The sequence below is a fragment of the Eulemur rufifrons genome, chromosome 11 (genome assembly GCF_041146395.1).
Source record: "Eulemur rufifrons isolate Redbay chromosome 11, OSU_ERuf_1, whole genome shotgun sequence".
In the NCBI taxonomy this organism is placed as follows: Eukaryota; Metazoa; Chordata; class Mammalia; order Primates; family Lemuridae; genus Eulemur; species Eulemur rufifrons.
In genome coordinates, this window is record NC_090993.1 from 7758132 (window position 1) to 7783751 (window position 25620).

The 25620-nt window shown below is 39.3% G+C and overlaps 1 protein-coding gene across 2 annotated transcripts in view; it reads right to left on the minus strand.

Moving 5' to 3' along the window:
• Window positions 1-25620, minus strand: part of SIPA1L2 (signal induced proliferation associated 1 like 2) — a 202938-nt gene that overhangs the window by 68920 nt on the left and 108398 nt on the right. For both annotated transcript variants that reach the window (XM_069484692.1, XM_069484690.1), the window contains exons 4-7: window positions 18366-18499; window positions 16157-16345; window positions 9634-9808; window positions 5370-5473 (exon numbers count right to left, since the gene is read on the minus strand). In XM_069484692.1, coding sequence (XP_069340793.1) covers window positions 5370-5473; window positions 9634-9808; window positions 16157-16345; window positions 18366-18499 — 602 coding nt within the window. The remainder of the gene's footprint in view (window positions 1-5369; window positions 5474-9633; window positions 9809-16156; window positions 16346-18365; window positions 18500-25620) is intronic.

Consider the following 25620-nt stretch of genomic DNA (forward strand, 5'->3'; position numbering starts at 1 on the left):
ACGTCCCATAATAAAGCACTCACAAATTCTCAGTCTTGGTCCTTGGGTTTGAGTCTAAATCCTATCAATAAGGAGAGGGCCGGCAAAGACTGCTTAGACTTGACTGATCCCTTCCTACCTCTCCAACCTCCTCGCCTATCCCTCACCTTCCAGACAGCCACCCTGTCCCTTAGACAAGACAACTTGTTCTTACTGAAGGTGCTCTGCACTTGCTAATCCCTTGGTGGGAAAGTTCCTCTCCTTCACAAGAGGGCTGGATTATCCTCTTTTAGAGAGACTGTCCTAATTTTGCATTCATACACACACACACACACACACACACGCACGCACCTGCGCACAGACACACCCCCTTCACAGACTCCACACTCAAGAGTTTGCACCAGTGATTAGAATTCTGCCTTGATTTTTAAGAGATAGCTACAGTTTCCTATGGAAAAACATGGAAAAAGTGAACATAGAAAAGCACTCTAAATAATAAGAAAGGAGGGGCAACTTATACACCTTATCACATAAATACAAAAGATCTATACTTAGAGAAGAAAAGCCTTACCTGCCCCCTGCAAAAAAGTGAACATTAGCTAACCATTCTTCTCCCAGATCAGCAAGAAGCTCATATCAAATTTAATTAATGTTTCAAGGATTCATCACTGATTTACCATTTTGTATTATCATATTTTACCCATAATAAGAGTAAACTTAAATGTACAAACCAGTTAAGCTGAATATTTTGAAAATGGACAAACAAAAATAATAGGAGAGTGTGGATTTTTTAATGACTTCATAACAAAATAAAGATGAAAACAGGATTATGAAGATGTAAGTATCTTTCTTCTGACAATAGGCGATACCAATTCTCATTCTAAGCTGCAATTCTTGTTATCTAGTATAAGTATACGCTCCTACTTAGGGTCTGCGAATAAAGCTAATCATGGAAAGCTGCATATGTGTTTTATTCATTCAAAACATTCTATAGTATTATTTATAGGTGAACTCAAGTGCACCCAGGACCTGCTCACAGAGCATTTAATGAGGCAGGTTGTTCCACTATTTAAATGGGTCCTCAGCAGTATCAATTAGGGACTTAGGGAAGTACACACACTCTTTAAAGCAGGGGCTTACTATCAGTCTAACTAATATGGAGAAAGGGGTTCAAGGCCTAGCCCAAATGTGGTAAGCTGGGCCACTGTTACCTCTATGGTGTCAAGTCCATTACTAGGGTTAGACCAGTATCCTTCAATAGTAATCTCAAAAACCTAGGGGCTTGGCCTTACTGATTAGGTACCTCCATGAGGCTCTGATACCCCTTCCAACTACAGCAGCTCAAACTTTATGCATACGTTAAAAAAGAAAAAGCTTACTGTGTGTCAGGCCTCTACCTGCTTTATACACCTAGTTTAAAGTAATGGTTTCTCTTCAAAAATTTAAAAGCTAATTTAAAGCTATTTTGTGAAGTTCCACTGATGACATCCCATGATGGCTTAACCATGATTTGTCTACAGGGCACGCAGAAGGGAAGCACACACAGGGGAAGACAGCTCTGGGAAAACTGAATGGATTGCCAAATAGGCCCAGAGAGATTTGTGGGATTTAACTTGTGAAGAAAGAAAATACTCCAAGAGCCAGGTTTCTTATCATTCTCTCAGTCTGGCTAGGTTTTCTTTGTGAGAGTCAGAGACATTCCAAAGATTAAACTCTTTTGCAACTATGGTGAACTCTCTCAAGACATTTAATGAATCTTGGAATCAGCTTTCAGCTTGATTTATTACAAGAAGGAACACAAGAAATCAGATCTGATGTGGATGAGTCTAGACCAGTTAAACAGGCACAAACACTGTGGTGCTAATGAAGCCAAAGTTACGGGCACAAGCCATGTACTGGCCAGTTAACTGTGCTAAGTCCTGTGGCCTCAGACTGCACTCCTGAACCCAGTTGGTCATTTCAGACATTTCTGCTCTTGGTATTACCATAATTTGTGAGCATGGGTGGGGTGAGTGAGGAAAGTGGAAAGAGTCAATACAACCCATAACAAATTTGGAAAATACAAGTCCCGAGATTGCAAAGTGGCATCATTTATCTACAGACAAAACATTCTGATGATAATTCATAAGTAATGAAATATTTTACTAAATGTCAAAGTAAAAATAACTTTCTGATATGATTGATAAATGTAGTCCCTCTCTTTCTTAGCCATTCAGGCCTTAGCTTTTCATAATAGATCTTTAGAACTGGGAACAAGAAAATAAAATGCAAATTAAGTCATCTAAAATACTAGTGTTCTATATCTGATGAATTATAAAATAATAACCACTTGAATTTATTGAGCACACTCCATACCCAGCACTATTTTAAGTGCTTTACATGTATTAATTTGTCTAATTCTCATAAACTACCACCTAAGCAAGGTTTGTTCGTTCATTCATTATTCACTGAACAAATGTTTATTGACTACTTACCATTCTCTGGGTACTTTTTTAGGTACATGGGGACATCTCAGTGAATAAAACAGATACAAAATCCTGCTTCAGGGACAAAGCACACCAAAACATAGAGAAGCTTGCCCAACGTCACAAAACTAGTAGCTGGGATTCAAATCCAGGCAGTCTGGTTCCAGAATTCTTGTTCGTAACACCTGTGTTCTGCTAAAGTTTTTTTTTTTCCACCTAGAAGAAGGAAGCCTCAAAGATGGCCCTAGCGTCACAGGACACTCGCGCTGTCAGGGGGATGTTATACATCATCTAGTCCAAATATGCTCACGTGTGCCACATTTTCCCACTTCCAAACCCATGGAAGCTATCTCTACAAGACAGCGTTCGCTGCCTCTGAGCCTGGTGCTAGCCTAGATTCCTCCTTCTCATTATGGTGTTCCAAGCAGCTACCCTGGCAGTCTAGACCATGGCCTCATCATATCATTATCACAATTCTTGACAGACTAAGAACCTTACCCAAGGCCACTGGGCAAGTGACTGAGAGACAGGCTCAGAATGCAAGTCTGCTGACTCCTATCTTGCACAATTCACGCAATGTCTTTATGTTATGGTTAACCTGCCACACAATACACTTGGTATACAGATTTCCCAATGACCCACACATGAGATCATACCTTTTCCACATACAGGAAGTGCAATTAAAAACACAAAACAAATAGTTTTTACTGTTCTCCACCTCTAATCTATCAGCATACCTTATACAATGCCATGGACTCTCAATCAAGGTAAAAACAAAAAAGGTGAAAAAGTAGTCCTCAGGCTATGAAATCTATGATGTACAGCCTCAATTTACAGGTGTTTTTCTTTTAATCTCTGGTTTGGGAAGTTTAACATACAATCATCCACCTCTACCCCCATCCCACCTACATGTTCCTTTCTTGGGTCTCTTAATTTTTTGTGTGGAATTTTTCAAGAACGGTTTCAATGAAATAAAGTCAGGCACAGAAAACTGCAAGGCCCACAGCTTTTAATTACCGTATCATGAAAAGGGGTAGGGAAGCCAGTTTTGAGTTCTCCTAACAGCAAAGACTTCAAAACTCTAAAGGTTGCCACATGTAAACACTGGGGCCAATTCAGTTTGGAGTCCAATGACTCAAATAATTAGGGAACTGAAAGGGCTTTGTGGTTTGAGTACTCGATGACGGGGGTCAAAAGTCACTGGCTCTGTTTCTGCTGACGTACAGGCAGACTTTCTTGGCCTGAGCAAGCCTGATCAGTTTTCTGTGCAACAACTCCCACAGAGTTTAATTACTGAATGATTCACGAATATCTGCTGGACAACCATACTGGTCTAAATTAAGCCTCTTAATATCCAGTGAATCTGTCTGGTATTATTCCAAATAAATTTTTTAAGAGCTAAAATCCTTTAGGTTAAAACATGTATAAATACATACATGTGATTTAGTGATTTTAAGTCTAGCTCATAAAAAATATACAGATGTGTAATTTAGAGATAGATTATTTGAAGGTGGTGGGAAGAACATGATTACTAGAAAACACTGCAGAAAATTCAGGAAGGACAAGGGATTCAGGTAAGGAATAGATGGAAAATAGCAAGAAAATCCAGCTAGCCGGGACCATGAGGAGAGACATAAAGAGGGAGCCGGTGTCCCCACTGTGAAGAGCCCTGGGAACCAGGGGCCTGCCCTCTCATCCTGGCTGTGGGGTCCGAGGCCAAGGTACTTCCTGAAACTAGTGGTGGGGGAAAGAAAGGTAGAAGGGCTGGTTCTTCCTTGGAAAATATGCAGACTTTGACTAAATTCATAGACTGTTATGAGTGTTTAAAAAAAGAGAAAACTTCTCTGAAACAATTAAGCTTCATTCATTTGACAAATACCTCTTCGCCAAGTCCTATGTAGTCTTTGATGCTTTAATATATTTAGAGCAAAGGAGCAGGAGTTAAATGACTTCACAAGAACTAAATTTCCTAAGTGTGAACATAAACTTTAACTCCAGATTTAACCCAGATAGAATCAAACCCCTAAAATTAGATTATGCCAATGAATCAGTTGTAAGATCCCAGCAAGTTACAAACCTTTCCATAAACAAATGGCAACTCCAGCAGTCAATATTTTCCAAAAAGCTTTCAGCTTAACACTGGTAGAGCCCACAAGATTCTGAATAAGATGTGGAATGGAGCCTTCTCTACCCCACAGATCCTCTCTATCCAAAACACAGATTGTTTTCTATCCCAAAAAATCCCCAAAGCCCTCTCAAGCTCACAAAGTAGACATGGCATTTCAAATATTTCTAGCACAAGAAAAAAAAAAAAATAAACATTTCTAGCAATCTTTGCAAAAGAACTTGCTCAACCCATTTTACAGTTACACAAAAAAGTAATGTGAATTATTTTATGATGTTCTATGCATCATTCAAGTTTTCAGAAATTCTTAATTCTTACTGAGTGGCTGTGTTCAAAGCATGATGTACACTAATATTTTTTTCCTTTAAAAAGGTCAATAAATTTGGTCAATAAATCCAATTAAAACAATAAAAACTGAATATCTGAAAATAGCACCAGTAAGAACTTCAAATAGTATTTTCTATAAATAAGTATTTACCCAAATGCAAAAACCTAGGTCAGATCAACATAATTGGACCGTTTGTAATTAACACAATTGACACAGGTTTCTTCTTAAGATTTTGCCTAGCATGCAATAAAGGTGAGTGCAGAAGACTTTCTAAGTTTTACAAGGAAAAAGTACAATGATATTCCTTTTGAAGCCCGAATACTTCCAAATGATAAAAGAGCCAAAGATTATTAATGGCATTCAAGAAAAACTCCACTGATTCTTTGCAAATTCTAAATCCATCAATATTGGCAGTGGGCTGACCTCAGACTTCACACTCAGGGTAGGAAGCCCGAGGCTGGAGAGGACATACCTGCTGTCTGTTGTTGGGCATGTAGGGAAGCAGGGTGGACACATGGAACATGAGTTCGTAGTCTTTGTACGTGGTATAGAGGGAGTGAGTGCCCGTGGAATCAGCTGAAAGCAAAGATGAATCACAAAAGTTAGGCAACTACAAAATTAGGGCATTAACACTTAGGTTATCATTACAAAATGCAATTGGATTGGAAAAAACCCCACGGAGCTATTCCCTACTGGCATATGGATGTTGCACATCCTGCCCTCACCAATCACTGCTTCTACCACCTCTCACCCCACAGCTGCAGCCTGAGGGGCTCCTTTTCTCTCTTCTTGCCCTCATAATACAGATTTAGATGACCAACTCAGGGCAAGGTGCTCTTGCAAGCAGGCACACAGGTAAGCAGCTGAGGAAAGAAGCTGGTGCAGGTCTGGGTGCAATTATCTAAAAGGTGAGACTAACCAGCAGATAGCCTTGCCGTATGTATCCTTTTGTATGTTTACAGTTAATTCTTGGTTATTCCTGAGTAGTCTTCCAGAACACAGAAAAATGAACCAGGATTGACTAAATATAGAAATGGGAACAACAAATGTTATTTTAAACATTTCCTTCCCTGAATGATGGAATAATCTGTTCTCCTTTCAAGAGGAAGTGCAGTAATATATTGTATGCATTAAGAATACAGAGAATGAATATGATGTCACAGTATATTACAAACTGACAATGTTAAAACACTATAACATCTGAAGCTCTGTTAATCATAAAGCTATTCACCTTTTGAAAAGCAGAATAATTCTTTGAAAATTTAAAATCCATCTGTTTTATCAATGATACTACCTCAGGCTGAGAGTTTCAGACACTCAGACTAGTCCAGTGACTATAAAACATTTAAGTAATAATTTTGGAGAGAAGTTCTGAATGACTTTTTGCGTATAGATAAATGAAGACAAAAAAGATATATAGAAAGTAAAATGCCAATGGAATTCAGAACTGCTTTTCTCAATTCTTGATCTATATATAGGCTATTTTCCACTTTTCAAACAAGAAACCACACTGTTCAACATCAGTTATTCCACTGTGTTTGTGGGGGAAACCTAACTAGGCATCTTAATCTTTTTTTAACCTACAAATATGAATTTTTACTTTAAAAACACTAAAATCTTCGACCTTCATGGACCTCTATTTTCTTTCTGAATTCTATGATAAGTCTTTCTAATATTTATATCCAATTCAGAGACAGTCCTAAAAATTCCCTAGAAAAAAATATCATATACAACTCTTGGGTGCTCTGAAAAGGTACTCACAGAAGGCACTTTCATGAATAAGGTGAGTCTTAAAATGTTTACATTATAGATACTGACAAATTAACTTACAGGTGGTCAGATAGGATAAGTTGTATATCCACCAGTCCCCAAATAAAAAAATTTTTCCTTTTAACTATTCATTAAGTACATACTTGTTATTTTTCATAGGATTTCTTTGAAAGTAATATTCCATTTTAATTGTCTTGAGAACACTGACAGTGAACGCAGCTTTGGAAGCAAGCAAGCATAGTCACAAGGGCACAATGAACGCTCCTTCAGTGAACAGCTGACTCACTGATAACAAAACTGAAGGCTGGATGATCAAACAGCCCAGTACATTCAATGACCCCCATCACAACACTATTATTAGGATGGTTAAAATTCAGTAAGAGAGGCCAGGCATGGTGGCTCACGTCTGTAATTCTAGCACTTTGTGAGGCCGAGGTGGGAGGATCACTTGATGTCAGGAGTTCAAGACCAGCTTGAGTAACATGGCGAGACCCCATCTCTACAAAAAAATAGAAAAATTAGCAGGGCATGATGGCATGTGCCTGTAGTCTCACCTACTCGGGAGGCTGAGACAGAAGGATCACTTGGCCCCAGGCGTTTGAGGTTGCAGTGTGCTATAATGTTGCCAATGTACTCTACCCCAGATAAGAAAGTGAGACCCTCTTTCAAAAAAAAAAAAAAAAAAGAAAATCAGTAAGAGAAATGCTGACTGGTATCAGGTTTCAGATTCAGGAAACTGCAGCAAAAGAAGAAAAATGTACTGGGGGGGGACACTTTTTAAAATGTGATCATAATTTGTTTATCCCAAGCAGTACTAAAAGATGAATTTCTAAAATTAAATATTCTGAATTTTTTTTCTGAAACAGCATGGTAACGGAGAAGCTAAATTAACAAAGCTGGTTCTGGGGTTTGCTGCAAATATTTCACTTCCAAAAGGGACACAGGCTATTAGTTTTATCATTCTTTGCACCTAGCCCAATAAAGGCTGCCCGTGGTGGGGGTTCTGCACTGTGGCTAGTAGAACATCTTAATGGCTCATACCCCCTCTGTTCCTGCTCCATTTCATTTCGTACTCAAGAGAGAAACAACCCATTTTGGAGTTTGAAGGAATATCCCTGATAGCCTAGCCCAACACCCTACACTTTCTCTATGAGAAAAGTGAGGCCCAGATTTGACCAAAGCCCTATGGGCAGATAAAGTTAAAACTAGAACCCAATTCCCTCCAATTTTAAATGGAAGATTTTTATTTGTCCATTTCTTGAAAGACATAATTTTTATTTGACCACTCCATGATACCTAACTCTTAGACATCTCTTCTCTCCTAAAGGAATGTTAAGACTTTTTTGCATCTCAAACAACGCCTTGCTCATAAAAATAACCTAAAGATTTGTTGATTATTAGAGTCAACATATCAAAATCTAGTTCTTATGTTCTCATTTCCTTGGGCTCCGGTGCTTAGTACTACACATCTGTAATGTACCAAGGACATCTCATAAGTCATAAAAATTCAAAGCTGTTGTCAATTCTATCCAAAAACATTTGGATTATCTATGTTGTAGTTTTATGGACTATACGGATCAGAAGTTCTTCAACTGTTTTCTAAATCCACACACTGGAGAGAGAGGACACACACTCACATAGTAACAAGAGTTCATGTCAGCAGTGGAAGGACATCCCTAAGGATAGTATATCAGCATCTCTAGGGGTAGAATGCTGGTTTGTAAGAAAGGGGAGTTTGAAAAGAAAAGGGAAGGAAAATCAGAAAAGGTCTCATTAATCTTTCTTAAAATATATGGATATTTGTGTTTTGGATGTCATGAATTATGTCCCTATCTTTACATATCTGAGGCATGAGCAACATACACTTAAGGTAATAATCAAACTCCAGCCCTGTGTGGAGGACACACAGGGCCTGGCAGTGAGTTAAGACCATACCTGGGTCTTGTTATCAATCCTGGAACTGCAACTTTCAAAAAAATCTAAAACCAGAATGGACTATAGGCACCACCCTCATCTAGACGAACTATCAGTCTATCCATCGAGGTCCCAAGTTGCGTGGGTGTTGACGGCAGGGCTTTGTGACTTAAGGGAGAATAGAAGGCAGGGAGCCACAGGGGATAAGGCCTCCGTGGTTCTAATCCTGGCTCAGTCACACCCTGACACTCCCACATGGAAAACTCCCTTTTCGCCACTCCTACTAGGAGTGGGGGCTAAATGTTCTTTCAGATCCTCCAAGTTTAGAATCTATCTACTCATTGCTTTTCATTAAAAGAGCAAGCAGTTAATCACTTGATAATAGGCAGAATTTTCCAAAATATATAAATTTACTCTGCCTGGTATTTTAGGTGCTGATAGCAACTAAATAACAGTACATCATAGGAGGGCATACAGCCCCATGCTTTAAATTGACCAGTCAATCTGGCACCTTGCAGCTAATATGTGCACCACTCAAGGAGACCTGACCAAGGCCCTTGAAAAATAGGATGCATCAGCTTTCTAATCATTGCTCCAACTCCCCAGTTAACATCATGACTCTGGAAATGAAAAATAACTACATAAATAAGCCCAATAACATGGCATGAATGAAATGTGTTAATATTTTGTCTCTTAGAAATGAATGCAGTTCTTGTCCTTGGTACACTGAAACAAGGGTATAATAGAAGAGGTTAGGCTAAAAGAAAGAAAAAAATATTCAAAGATTCTTCCTGAAACACTGGGGAATCTCTCTGCTGGTGTTACAAAGGAAAAAAAATTGACCTTTTGAGCTTACGATGGGAAGCACATACCGCATGAGAAATGTGCTTCCTTTGCTCATCTGAGGAAATCTAAACTCTTATCCCAAATATGCTTGCTAGGCTGCTTCGGGGGTCAGGAGCAGCAAGGCATGTGATCCCTCGCTTAGATTTACGCAGTATGCCTACCTTTGGAGAATTAAAGTTGTGCCCAAACACAAATATGCAGCTTACTTTTATTGTCTAGCTGAGCTCGATATTTACTAAATCCTTTCAGTCGTACTCTCTGGCCCAGAAGATCAAGGAATTCTTCAAAAGCTGGTCCCGCCGTCTCATTGTTATACATTTCTTCCTCTGTGCTCTGGCCTGCTTTGCAATAGAGGATCCCAATCTTGTGCTGAAAGCTCAGCTGAAATGGGGGAGAAATGTAATTACTTGGCAAAGAATACCAGACAAGCTAACTTCCGATAAAATTAAAACTACAGAAGCTTGGAATTTTGTTCTCAGGAAAGCATGCCAGAACAATCCCCATAGCAATAAGAGTAGGCAGCTATCACCGTATGAAATACTACAAATATATAACAAACCCAGAAACCCCAAAATACAGCTGGAGAAATGTTAGAAACCCTAAAAGATAAAAATATATGGCCATGGCCTTGTGGAATTTGCCAGGTTCCAAAATGGATGGGCAGTCAGGTCCAAGCACCTACTCAAAAATACAACTGTGGAAATATTTAATACAATTCATATAGTAATTAGCATTATCTTCCAAGTTGGAAGAAAAAAAGGCCATGAACTTTTAAAAGATTTCCTTCTCTGGTTCTTAATGCTTTTTTCTTCTTTGATTTACTTGAACATTCATGGAAATATGTAGGACTCTAAGGAAAAAAATCAAATCAAATTAAGGTCTGGTAAGTATAGGATCCCAATGGAAATTGTGATCTATGTATATAAACAGAAAAATGTTTTCTTTCCATAAAACTACCTTTGGCTATACAATTACATTCATTTCTTACATTTTTGACTATCTTGAAAACATCTGCTAAATATACAGTACACCATAAAGAATTTTAATGGCAATTGAAGAGTTCCTGCTGTAATCCTATCTCACAATCAATGTCACGTCATGCTGGAAGCCACAGGACTTCCTCCCAGGGCCAGGAATAAGCTGGATTCATTTTTACAGCTTTCTTATTTTCCCCAAATAGGAACTACTTCTCACTCAAGCAGTCGAGCTCTTAAGTTTACCATCAGCAATCTGAGCCTCAAGGACTGACAGATTATCAGACATAAGTGATTCCCTAAAGACATCAATCCATAACACTGTTCATTATCGAACTGTAAAATAGAACTTTTAATCAAAACTCATAGCTGACTATAGCAGCAAAATAAGGCAAAATGATGCTCATTTCCCTTGAGCAGCAAAGTGATGAAAGCAGTCTCATCTGTATTACTATCTAATCACAACACACAATGCAGCTAAGGCACAAGACAGCTGCCTGAGTGACCTCAGCCAACTGCAGGAAACATTCATTGTGTGCTGGATAAACTCAGAGTTGAGTAGGTAGAGTCAAGTGTCAACCTATTCTGAATGCATTCAGATCGTGACTAAGTACTATGGGAGAATATAAAAGGAAACATTACCTGTTTACAATCTGACCATATCAACTACCTGCATCAATGGATGCTGTGGCACTGTCGTTCATGGGCCTTGGCTGCTGTCAGAGCCACAAGCTCCCCAACTGCACAGTGAAGACGACCGTACCTTGAGTGTGGGGGTATTAGATGGTGTGCATATGCTACTTAACACACCAAGTATCATGAATTTTATTGAACTAGTTCTTTAGTAAGTTCAAGGAAAAAAAACTTTCCATTCATCCAGAGATTGAGAAATAAATGTTTCTGATCAACTCAATTATCCAAATCAACTGAGATATCACATTTATTGCAAACAGACCATCATCTTCAAAAAAATTATTAAGTACAATAAAAATGCCTAATATAATTTAATTATAAACATTCATCATTCCTGAGTGACTCAGAAGACATTCAGGATCTTAAAGTGCATTAAGGAAACTCATGATTAACCATTATTACACAGAGGTTGATGCTGTTAGTGACTACTGGAATCTGCATTAATACTATAATGGCCTCAAAATGACTGCTTCACATCCTTGATGTCCTGTTAGTTGACTTCTCTTTCATTGTGAGAAGATTTCAGCTCTCCAGTTATTTGGCCCTGGCTTTAATCTCTCATTAATACCACAGAATACTAGGGCTGCCACGCATAACTCCAACGCCTGCGTGTCTCCATACCCACTGTTTCCTCTGCACCCGGCAGAGATCACCACACCGTCATCCTCATCGTGGAGCTCACTCCGTCCTGGCGGCTGCAGTTCCTGTTTGTCCACCTTCTGCTCCCTTATCTGCTGCTCACCTCCTCTGAGTATCTCCAGGCCACACGGCAGCTTGTCCCAGTCTGCCCTGGCATATCCAGGAGAAAACCTCTTTCTCTGCTCACATCCAGCTCTTTGAGGGGAGGCCTGGAGCAGGGCTGTGTGGGGCCCCAGGGTTTGGGCACGGTGTGGTCAAGCACAGCCCTCGCTAGACTGGAACACTTTCTCTGACTCTGAGATTCTTGCAGACTTGGTATTTCTTGTGGACGCTCGTTCAGGCAAAGGCCAAATAACTGGAGGACTGAAATCCCGTAAGAACTCACTGCTGACTGTTGTGCTATCAACTTCACACCCCTCTCCCCCCAGCCATCAGACAAACAAGCCTGTGTCTAGATTCTGACTGTGAAGAGAATTTGTGTTTCCATCTGAGAAGCTCCTAGGCCCAAGGGAATCAGGGGATGTGGCTAAAACAGATTGCAAAGCCCCTGGGTGTCTCATGACAGCTGCCAGACTCTGGCTCCGGTGAAAATACCTTGTTACACACATGGCGTGGCGTGGCACACCACAAATTTACCACAAGTTTACTGCTTGCTGGTATTCCCCAATCACCTCTTTGATCAGTTTTCCTGGTGAAACTTAAAAGTCTCCAATGACTTAGAATAAATAATACTGGCTTGTTTACAACAAGGTCTGTGATTCCACTAAAACAATAATAGAATGAGACCTCTCTCATCTGCGTATCTTTCAGAAACCTGGAAAATAATCAAAATGTATCAACCACTACTACTCCGGGGTTATAACAGAAAGCTAGCAACATATTCTTCAGCTCCATTATGATATAAAGCAAAGGACAGACTCTAGTTCCCCATGTCCTAAAATTCCTAATTCTCTCAGGCCAAGGCTTCATTTCTGACCCCACTAAACCTCAGGCTGAACCTAATACTTAACCCCATTGCACTGACCTTTATCTAACTGGTCTGAGGTGAACAGTAGCCAGTCCCACTATCCTGGGATAAAACTAGGTTGGCACTTGGGCGTGAGTACTGCTGCAAACTAAAAATACTCACTTGTCAAAATTCCCCATGGCTTGAGTGCTGACAGCTGGACATACATACATACTGCCCAGACAGCAGAGGATCCAGCATACATCTCGTTTTCTTCCTCAGACAGGATAAAAACTGGCTGCTCTATTCCCAAGGCCAGAAGCTTTGTCATTACTGACAAGAAAATTTAAATTAAAATGAGGTGGAAAAAAACCCCAAAGCTTCAAAACTGCCTTGAAAATAAATTTGAGTGTGCAGTAAACCCTTCCACTTCATTCTCCTGACTCAGACTACTTGTTCTAAGCATGTAGTCTCATTTATGTAGACTGGCTTGCTTCATTTGCTATAAACCTGATATGTAAGTACACATACACATCTGGGGTGAGTGGACAAGAGAAGGGGACTGTTGGCCTTAAGAACAAATTAATTAATCGTTGTTGTCAAAGATATCATGATATCCTAAGATAGTGAGCTTTCATAATTCATTTAAATAATATATTTTTAAAAGTCAACCTATATAATTTTGTGAGCTTAACTATTATATAAATTGGGATAGTCTTTTTTAAAAGGAAAAATGGGATTTTAGAAGTGGAGAGGTGAAATTACGTAGATAAAGTAACAAAACCATCAAGGTCCTTCTTAACAACTACTTTCCTTATAATTCGACATGGTGTTCAGTCTTCCTCCTCCAAACGTCTTACCAAACTCAAAGAACGGCATGAGTGAGCTGAGCACCCATGGAGTCTCCTACCACACTTTTTGGCACAGAGCAGATATACTCAGTGACTGTACGTTATACAAGGATGCATTACAAACTCCAAGAAAACAGAAGCTGGCAATATATGTAACTACATATATGAAATAAAGGTAATTAGGTTATGTTTTAAATGTTTTTTCAAGAATAGGAAAAAAACTCCTTAGAACAGTAATATAAAATTGGCCCAGTCTCTCCTGGGCAGATTTACTATTAGGGAAATGAATAAAAACAGCACTACCTGGAATAAACACTTAAGTCCCCTAACAAGTTAGCAGCAACTTTTAAGTACCCCTTAGAAACCAGAGGTTAAAAAAAGCTGTCCAATCTCTTTTAGAGGTGAATGTAAGCAGTACCTTTTCTTCACATATTATGGGAATCAGATACTATTAAGAGTTGTGGGACGTCAAAATGCCGTATTGTGGTTAAGTCTGAACACCATTAACATAGTATACCGAAGTCAAACAAATATAAAATCTAAATAAAAAGTACATGAACTATAACTAGAACTATGACATATACTAGTTTGTATAAAAGCAGTATCCAATTTTCAAAATTAATTCCTTTTGTAAATAGGTGTTCACTAAAAGTACTCAAAATACCTAATTTTAAAAACTGCTTCTGGGCTTATTCAACTACACAGATATCTCAAATGCCTGCTCCATTCTGCGGGGAGACAGGCAACTACAGCTGCCATAATGTCCCTTTTCACCGCTCTGCAAAAGAATCCCCAGATGGGCGGCAGCTGCAGAACCTTGAGGGGTTCAGGGGAACTTGGACCATCTATGGAGTTTTCTAGGGCAGCCTCAGAGGACCAAACACCTTACCCATCACACACTTGCAGTGAAATACAGTGATATAATTTAAAGGGAGAACCCAAGATATCCTACGAACATAGGGACAAGGAAGTGTCCCTTTATGGGGACAATAATGGGGGGCAAGTTCTCTTCACCAACTCTCTTGCAACGTGAAAATGAGTGCTATTCTTCTCATAAAGCCTGCCTGAACTTTGAGCATTTGGACCCCATACATCCTCTCTACCCCTCCACAATATGTTTTCCTCAGCTGTTTAATGTACATTTCATACATTACACGTATTTTACCAATCGTGATTGTGGTAAACCTATTGTGTGTATCACACAATTTTAGAAATCAACTGCTCAAGTTTAGAGTTTGGTTTGGTTTTATTGTTGTTTTTAATTATGTCAGCTTTCATTCCTAAGACAGACAGATTTCAGTATTATTCATTCTGAGTGTTACAATGCCCACTTCTTTTTGCTAATAATGCAGTGTTAACTTGTTAGACCAATTACAATTTCATCACTTTTAGAATTCTAGCCATCTGAGGTGTCAAATATTCTACTTTAACCACAGTATTACTACTGGGTCAAACAAGAAATATCTCATATTTCCTCTAAAACATGCAAAAGAAGTTTCCTTGAGAAATTCTGAAAATATACATTATCTTTGTCTTTTTTTAAATCATGGATTTAAAAACAAATCCACTCATTTAAAATAAGTTACATGTACTTGGATAGCTACTTCTCAGTTTCCTCTACAAGTTATTTGCATATGAGACTTAAAGACCTCTTTCCATCTTCTGGGCCACCATCCCAATCCTGTCCATCATTAATTCTCTCTTGGACAATGTCAATAATCACATAATTGAGCTCCATGTCACCATCAGTCTCTATCCTAAGCAGCCTATCCAATCCCCATCTACCAGAATAATGTTCCTAAAATACAGCTCCGATCATGTCACATCCTAATGGAAAACCTTCACTGGCCCCCTATTGCCTAAATCAAGTGCAAGCTCCTTAGCCTACAATTCAAGGTCTCATTTGTTCCAGTTTCAACTTACTTTTTTCACCATCTTCTTTTGTTTGTAATGAAACTAGATTAGCCAAAGTTCCTAAAACTGCCAGCTACTCGTATCTCCCTCTTAGAACTCTGTCCAAGTCCAAAGGCCCAGTTAAAATGCCACCTCCTTCAGGTGATTTAACCAGTCAAATGTTTTTTCTTCCTTCACTGAAGCACTCACTGCATTTACACCTCTCCAAGATCTCTTACCATACTCAGCCTTGCAGAAGCCTTTGTGTGCTCAGTCTTACTGTCTTTGTAGGCTAGTAGGCTAGGGACTAGGTTTTAGTCAGCTTCAGTCTTCCCAATGCACGTTGTTCACACATCGGTCAGCATGATGCCATGCACTTGGTGGACAAGAATAAATGTTGGTTCAGGGAAAGGGTCAATGTGAGATTTTTAAACCCTGGGAAAAAGCACTACTGACCTCTACTAATCATGCAATCTGATGTGCTCTTGCTAGCTGGGACATACCAAAACCTTGGTAAAAACAGTAAGTCACAACTCAACAGGAAGTAGGTTATACTATAAGGGTATCATGTTTCTAAACTAGTATAAAGGCATATTTGGGAAAAACTAGAAAGAAAATGCTCCAAGGCATTTAAAATAAATAGTCTTAAAAGAAAGATGGATGGGAAAACTCCACACCTTTTAGAAACGTAGACACAAATTCACACACACACAGTCTCATACACTATACACACCCCTTGTTCGTCAAGCTTGAGCAGCTGCTCCGAGACCTTGGGTGAGTTGGAAGCCTGTCGCAGGCACTGAATGCTCAGCTCAGGAATGACATATTCCAAAACTTCTTTGAGAGGTAGTCCTCGTGCAGTACCATGCCTAGCAGTAGAGGGTACAGCATCTTCTAAAATCGCTCCTCTCAGTGTTGTAAGCTGCAAGGGCAAAACATCAGACTTCAGTTAATACTAATCCTGGTTACCTACTTAGAACCTAACTGTCTGGTTGTCTTTAAAAAATGAAGAAGAGAAGCAAGGCTTTTTTCTGAGTGGGCCAAAAGGCACTAAAGCACTCCATTTGAAGAAGCAAAATCAACACTCAAATAGTCTGTAAACAATAGTATGCAGGAATCAGGAGTGAGCCAAGTTGGAGTGAAATGATCGTATGTATTCCAAAGAAAGAGGAGAAGCAAGACAGCAACGCTATAAAACTTAAGGCATTCTTACAGCTCTCTGAACCTACATGGGAAGGTTCATACCAACCAGAAACTAGACGATGATCCTGGGTAACCAGTCACTCTTCTTCCATCCTCCTTTTGTTTTTTTGTTTGTTTGTTTGTTTCCTTTTCAGAAGATGAAACATGCCTCAGAAATCCTCCTTTTTTCTTCTTCCTATTTCTCCATTTCTCTACATTTTCTTTTCTTCCACTCCCTTTCTTATCTTCTTCTATTTAATTCTCCATTCCTCAGGCTGAATGGGGACAGCCAGTGGCATCCATGGGCTGGGTGATTCAGGGCTGAGATTTTGTCTCATGATTTATTAGATATCCTCACCAAATTTTGTCTCATGATTTATTAGATATCCTCAACTACATCACAGAAACATGGGATCAATACTGAGCATATGCCTCAGATTTAGTATGATGAGAGGGGAAAAAAACCCCAGAAACGAAAATCAAAGAGAGCTGGTTCTAATCTGACTCCTCTAACGCTGGCAACGGAGTTGTCAGAGTACTAAGGACAGGAGCTGGGGTGGTGGTGGTCATAAAGACGCCTAATGTTTACATGATGCTCCACAACGCTGGTCGACAGAACTATCTGCAATGATTAGAATGTTCTCTATCTGCACTAACACAGTAGCCATTAGCCACACTGGCCACTGAGCACTTGAAATGTGACTATTGTGACTGAGGAAATGAATTTCTAATTTTATTTAATTATTTTAAATTTAAACAGCCACCCGTGGTTAATGGCTATTGGATTGGACAGCATAGGTCTATAACTTAAAATGTCACTTTGAGAAAGGGGCTTTATCTCACATACCCAGCATAGAGCCTAGGTCAATGCACAGGGGTATACATGTCATGCAAAGCGCAGGAAACTACAAAATGGCATTCATTCTTTTCTCTGTTTGATCTGGAAATATTCAACCAAAATTTACATTCTGTAATATTTGCCATCTGTATTAATTATACTCCTCTAATATAAAAAGGGCTAAGCAAATAAAACCTAAAGTACAGGCCAGATCTAATTCTTTTCTTTTTTTTTTTTCCTTTTTAGAGATGGGGGTCTCACTATGCTGCCCAGGCTAGAGTACAGGGGCCATTCACAGGTACAATCATAGCTCACTGCAGAATAAACTCCTGGGCTCAAATGATCCTCTTGCCTCAGCCTCCCAAGTAGCTGGGACTACCTGGCTTCAGATCTAATTCTTTATATAAATCAGCATCTCCACATATTTAGCTATTTATATTGTGCCATTTGTGTAACAATATCACTTTTCACTCAAAGCAAGACAAGCAAGGAACTAACTTGGGTCCTCAATGTATGGAAGCGTGGGTAGACAGACACTGGTAAAAACACGAGTCAGATGTTTACCCCATCACAGGTGACCTAATTTTCTGCATCACATTTTAAAGTTGTTTTTAAACTCTGACATGAATTGTATAGTTTATGTTTGCCCTCTGTCCTAGCCCCCAAAACCTTCCATTTTTTATTATTTTGTCCTTTATGGTATAAGGCAGCAATAAAATTATTGCCACTTAACATCCATGACATGTTGCCAAATTTTTCATTTGAAATAAAATACTGCAACACCCTTTTCAATTACCTTAAATGTTGCAATCATTAACGTTAAAAAAAAATAAATTTGGTCCCTATCTAAAACAAACTAAAGCAGTAATATCGAAGGCGGTTCAGCGTTCAGACTGGTAACAACACAGAGCAGTCCCTTTACCTCACTTGTCCTGAAAGCCACCCTGTAGTTGAACTGGGACCCTTCTTTCTCCTTGGCATCTTCCACTTTCTCTCTTCGGATGCTGACTGCCACCGGGCCAAGGTTTTCATCGATTCCAAAGTAGTTTTGGTGCTCTATGATGGAAGAGAGAGGTGGCATCAAAAGAAAGAGAAAGGAACAAGTACCAGGATGAATATCTTTTAGTTTATCAAATCTCTGAAGAAATTCCACATGGCTCATACACAATGACTTCTCCATATTTCTGATTGAATTTTCTGGTTTCCAGTTCAGATGTACTTTTACATCTCATTTTCTCTTACTTCCTCCTCTCATGCTGCTTTTTACTCTTTCATGAGCAGCAGAAGCCTCCCCACCCCAAAGTTGTTATTTTGCGATTAGGTGAAAAGCACCATCAGAAAGAGTGTGTTGCCATTCTTAGAAACTGTCAAAAGAAGAGGACAGTCTCCCTCCATCTGGGAAGGTCACCTTCTTTGACTGAATGAGGGCACCAGAGGTTCCCTAACTAACCACTCAGACCAGCCAGGTTAATCTTGGCCATCAGTGAAGTAGCAAAGATCACCCTTTTATTACAATGTCACTAAAACACCTAAATTCTAAAGCCAAATTTAGCAACAGTAAATAAGTAAAAAGGTCATTAAGTTGCTATGGTCAAATTTTATCTAGAAATCCTTTAACTTGGCTTACAATGTTATCAGCTAATCATTTCTTTCACATAAAATCACCGGTCCTTGCAGGATCTAAAATCACAAAAGAGTGGACCCTGAGGCCATCCTTCCTGAGAGATGGTCATTAGTCTCTCACTCAAATATGCAATCACTAAGTGCCAGGCATTGTTTCAGCCATCAGGACACAGAGAGAACATTATAGAAAACAATTCCTACTCATGAAGCAAATATTCTACTTTGAACCCATCTAATGACATAAAGCTCACTGATTTGTAAGAAATTCCCCCTGAACTGCTGGACAATGTTTCTTGTCCCGTGAGCTCTGTTAAAAGTGGTCAAAAATGCTTCACTGCAACTTCCAAACTTCTTGTTTCCTCTGAAACAACTCAACTTAATATAACACTTAAGATGCAGCCCAACTCATAAAAAATAGAGAGTGCAATTATCCAAATGTTTATTAATGCAGCTTAAAAATTTATCTATTTTTAGCAGCCCCATCACACCAGTAATTCATGCAGAGCAGGTGGTAAACGCAAACCCTCAGGTGTTATTCATTTATTTCTTAATGAACTGCTGCCAGGTCAGTTCTCCAAGGTGTATACTCATAAAATCAATTTTTTGCACCTTATATGCAAAACATCACCTTTATCCGTTTTGAATGTCACCTTATTGGTTTTGGCCAACCTTGCCTCTTAGTTTTTAGTTGAAAAGAAACAGTAGTACAGACATTTTCAAGCTTGAAAAAAAAATCCACAGATATTTCAAAGGCTTTGGCTTATGCTAACATTTTCTGCCACAATAATTTCTGAAGGAATAAGAAACATTATTCAGAAAGCAGAAAACAGGATGAGTTCAACAAAGGAAAATAGCACCTGCAACACTGAGAATAAACATTATCCAAAGCCACTAATGAATATTGACTAGCTCTTAAAAAGGCAAATCATTAACTTCTTTACTGTTTGTAACCAAATAGGATTAATATTGACATTATTTCTCTTTAAAGCCAGTCAGGGCTAGAAGTAGCAAGTAAACTACTTTAGGGGCTGAAAGGTGAATTATTGAATTAGTATAGTCCTGGGCTTGTATAAAAGGAAACAGGTCTTTTTTATCTTTATTTTTTAAGGGGGAACTCCCTGGGTGTTGCATAACAATGGTTCAGTCAACGATGGACCACATATAAGATGGTGGTGCCATGAGATTAGAATGGAGCTGAAAAATTCCTATCGCCCAGTGACGTCACAGCCATTGTAATATCCCAGCACAACATTCTACTCAAGAACAAAAAAGTTTAGAAAGCAAAAAAATTAAAAGTTTTAAAAATAGAAAAAAGCTTATAGAATAAGGAAATGAAATTTTTGTATAGCTGTATAATGTGTTTGTGTTTTATGCTAAGAGTATTACAAGAGTCAAAAAGTTAAAAAGATTAAAAAGTTTATAAAGTTTAAAAAAAGTTACAGTAAGCTAAGGTTAATTTATTACTGAAGAAAGAAAAATTGTTATAGATTTAGTGTAACCTAACTATACAGTGTTTATAAAGTCTACAGTAACGTATGGTAATGTCTTAGGCCTTCATATTCACTCACTCACCCAGAGCAACTTCCAATCCTGTAAGCTCCATTCATGGTAAGTGCCCTAAACGAGTGTGCTACTTTTTATCTTCTATGATGTATTTTTACTATAACTTTTCTATGTTTAGATAAGCTTACATACACAAAAACTTACCATTGTGGTACAACTGCCTAAGCTGTCCAGGTTTATAGCCTAGTAGCAATAGACTATGCCATCTAGTCTAGGTGTATAGTGGGCCATCCCATCTGGGTTTCTGCGAGCACACTATGAAGATCACTCAAGGACAAAACCGGCTCTGTGGCAGGGGCTGACTGGCTCCGTGATAGCCTCTCCCCACTCTCCACGGCCACCAGTGCAGGGGGAGGGTGGCCCTGCTCTTCCCCTGCGCTGGCACATCCTATCTTCTGCTGCTTCTCCAAAGTTCTTTTTAATCCATTGGGGCATCATGCCTGTTTTGCATTCCTTCACCATCATTTATGGGGGTATTTTGGAAGAGGGAGAGATAACATGTGTTTTCAATGAGCCTTAATTAGCAGTCCCAAGCCCATTTACTCTGCAGTACCTGTAATTCTAAGAAGCCTGCTTACTGGTTTCTGAATCTGGGCTTTGATACTTATCACCCCCTTAACCCTGGGTTAGTTACATAAACTTTTTTGACCTCAGTATCTGTCCCCCTTATAAAATATGTAATATTAATATATATTAACATCATCACCATTAACCTGGGAGGGGCATTATAGTTGAACGCAGGCATGTTACTGACAAAAAAAACTCAATCAAATCAAAAAGGAAGAGCACATAAAATCATAAACTATACTTAAAAAAAAACTTTGGAAGCCCAAACTCTTGTGTGTTACCCTTTTTACCAAAAATGGCAGGCAAATTAGAAAAAAAAAAAAAAAAAACCAAACCAAACCAAACCGAACAACAAACAAAAACAACAAAAAACATTTTTCCCTTCATGTCTCTCTCCAACCCATGTCCCACACCTGTTTTCAAACTCACTGTCTCATACAGACATGGGTTTTTTGAATGCAAGTGGAGAGAGGAAGTTCCCGCTGTTTCAAGCATCACACCTTTGGACTTACAGCTTTTATGCTGTTTTCTTGCCATGATTTTGGTCTCACTATGGAATACAGTTGGTTTCTAAAGAAATCAAAATCTTACTAAATAACGTAACATTCTGTCTAGCTTTTAGAAAGGGCATCTTCACATACCACAAAGACACGAACAGAGACTGTGCCCCCTCGCATAGCCTCCAGGAGAGAAAAAAGTTAACGCTCTCAAATGATATCCTGCATCGCCCTTTCCGGAAAGATCCCTCTGTTAATCTCCATTCATCAAAAGAGGCCCTTCCCCTCTTGAGCAGACTACAACGAGCACGCCTTCCGCGTTGTGTGCAATCAGACCCTCGCCACTCAGAGCTCGTCCTTATTCCAAGCAGATGATTTCCATAAAATTGCTTCAGGGGTGAGTCAAATGAAATCTTTCCCTGGCAGAATGGAAGCTATGAAAAGACTGTTGAGAAACTGAATGAAAATCTACACATCATGCAAATACAACAGGACAAGATAAAAAAAAAAAATCAGTTAACAAGACTGCAGCGTTGTAGGAAATGGAAATGAGATTCAGTGCATCTCTGTGGTGCATTGTAGCTGTTCATAAAGAAAAAAAAAAAAAAAATCCTAACTCGGAAGAGGAAGAAGATGGGAGGAGGGGGGCCCTAGATGGGACCCTAGCCCAGAGACTGTTTCTAGATGCTATGATATCTTGGAAAGGGGATTTATTTGATAACTCAATAATGAATTGGATAGGTAAGATTCACAACTCTGCCTGGCCTCCTGAGGCCAGGTATGTAAAAGAGAATCACTCACGGCTCTGCCTTCCCTCATCTATCAAAGTTGTTAGCTCCCACTGGCCACGGCCCCATTTGGAAGTACACGAAGGCCACAAACCACCTTGCACCTATGTCCTCTGGCCCTTTACTTTGTTAATATGCACAACAGAAGCTCACTTGCTGTTCTTCCACAAGATGCAGTTTAAAGGTTCTTTGTTCTTACAACAGCTAGTTGATCATTTAATTGCCAGCTCTGTTGAGCTGGGTTATAGCCATGCCTCCAGTTGGCTGCTGTCTAAATTCCTATCTATGGTGTGTCTTTCACGTTTCCCTCCAAACAATTTTGTGTATACATTTTAAAATACCTTCCCTGTTCTCTAACACCCTAGGAGTAATAAAGAAAAAGTAAACAAGGAACAATAAATAAATAAATGAATGAAATCCACCTACTTTTGCACAACACCAAGAGTCATTCAACAATCTCAAGAAACCTCAAATACTTTGTTAATGTTACATGGATTAAATTACTGAATTTACCATGATGGAAAAAAAGACAGATTTTTGCTTTGTAAATTTTTGTTCCTGTGAACTAAAACAAAATCTTAAGCTCCCCACCACAGCTGACTGAACAGACCCCCTCTTGGCCAAGGGGACCCCAGAAATACCCTAAGGCTGAGTTGCTGGCCTTGAGAAGGGAGATCAGACATGCCTCATCATGTCCCACTCCCTTCTTGGAGACATATTTTGTAACTCATTGACAAGGCCTAAGGCTACACAAGACAAAACTTAAATCACACCTGCAGGTCATCAGTTTACTTAACAGATCACTTGAGTCTGGGTCTATGTCTGGTAGCTTATCTCTGATCAACAGACTTCCTTATCTTAACTTAAAACATTCCAAACCTTTAGACAAACCTCCATTTCTTTAATCAATTACAAATCAAAGACTCTTTAAACCCACCTATAACCTGTCAGCTCCCGCTTTGAGATATCCCACCTTTTGGGGCTAATGTACGCCCTTCCATGTATTGATTTATGATTTATGTATAATTCCTGTCTCACTGAAATGTATAAAACCAAACTGCAACCCAACCTCTGCGAGTCCACTTGCTCAAGGCTTCTTGGGCACAGCGCTGGGCCATGGTTCTTAAATTTGGCTCAGAATAAATCTCTTTAAATTATTTTTACAGAGTTTGGCTTCTTTTCCACTGACATTCCTTTGACCCAAATTTAGCCAAAGTATTAGCTTAAGCTTGAAAAACCTAAGGCCATTACAGTAAAGATAATAATATTCAACATTTTTTACATATATTAACTCATTTCATCTTCTCTACCTATGAGGATGCACAACTATCATCCTCATTTTACAGATATTATACTGACGCCAACAGGTTAAATGACTTGCTCAAGTTCACAATCTGGTGTGACGGAGTTAGGATGAGAACCTAGGCAGTCTGACTCTAGAGTTCTCTCATAGAAAGCAACTTGAGGGTGATGGAATTCATATAAAAGTTTAAATTATAAAAATCAACTAATACAGGTAAGTGAACAAAACTTAGAGATGAGACAACAAATCTATCCTGACCATAAGGATGGTATCCTGAAAGCCACAATTTTAAGAAACATAGAATAAAAAGTGAAAGACTGGCAGCTATTACTAGGCTTCGGGTAACTATCTGTAATTTTTAGTATTATTTGCTCAAAGGGAGGAAGAAAACACTAAGAGAATATGAAAGGATTTCCCCTAATCAAAGGAGAGAGATGGAGGCCACTGAGAAGGCGACAGTTCTCTAGCTTTTATTTAAGTGGAAAAAACAGTAAAATAAATTTTGGATCTGAACAAATTCAAGGTATGTTTTACAAACCTAGGTTCCCTAAGACTTTATGTTCCAAAGACCTTTACTTCCAACTTATGGTACCAGTTGCAAAATGCCACCAAATGTTCCTAGTTAACTGCCACATGAGCCAAACTGTATAGAAATATTAGTCTTCATTCCTCTTTCCAGGGAAATAATAGAGCATTAGTTCCTCTTCCTCAATAACTGACTGAAGGCCTTTTGGGGCCGAGGGTTAGTAGGTTTGAAACAGCGTACAGTCCTTCACAGGTTCCTATGAGGCTGCAGTGGATGGGAACCCAGACCACTCCAGCACAGCGCCCCTGCAAGAGAGAAAGCCCGAGTGTTTTCCACTGTCAGCCACATGGAGCCGATGTGACCATGACCCATGGGGCTGAGTCTCATGTGCAGCTGGGCAATTCCTCCCCACTAAGACCCCCTCTGCAACTCAATGGGACCTCTGTTTGGGGAGGCCATACTGGCTAGGGAGAGAGGTTAAGAATTGAGTCGATTATGTCCTCTTGAGGGAGGAATTTGTATCTCAGAATAGTACTATTGTTCCATGGCACTCTGTTCACCCGTATGAATTTAATAGTGTCCAACTCCCTATTAATTTTTGTCAATGACTGTATAAAACCAGAAGAAAAAAAGCCACCAGGCATGAAATTCAAAGCAAATGCAGCCATGCATCACTGGGCAGTGAGGTTCATTTGATATGTAAAGGTATACTCCCGCCTACAACTAGTGCATTAGTGACACTTAAGCGAATGTGTTTGGAATGGGGTGGCCAACTTCACCAGACACCTTTCCCCAGCCCACCCTGCCATATGGTTCCCTTTACTTCTTTCCTTCTTCATCTTTTAACGATTAAAACAAAGTACTACCCTTTAAGTGCCCTATCAGTGATGTAGACAATAGTTTCCTTTTAGAAAGGAAAGTCTTACACATTTATTTAAGACACTCTTGGTTGGGGGGACATGCTATTGACAGGCACTGCTCTAAGCCCTTTATAGAAGAGATTTGTATTATTATTCCATTTTACAGATGATTAACTAAGGCACAAAGCAGTTCAAGGACTTGCCCCCAAACTGAGTTGGGATGTGAATCCAGGCATGCTTTCCACTTTAAGTGATGCCACCTTGCCCGCCATTCATAGACTTCTGTTTACCAAGAGGTGACCTCCAACTATAATTAAAATGGATGGACACTCTGCCTAATGGCAAAAAGAGAATTCCTCAGCCACAAAATGGTAAGTTGGTATCAAGAGTAGTGAAAGGGCTGTTACATAAATTCTGGAAGAATCTTTTTATTTGTTCACTTAGGATTTA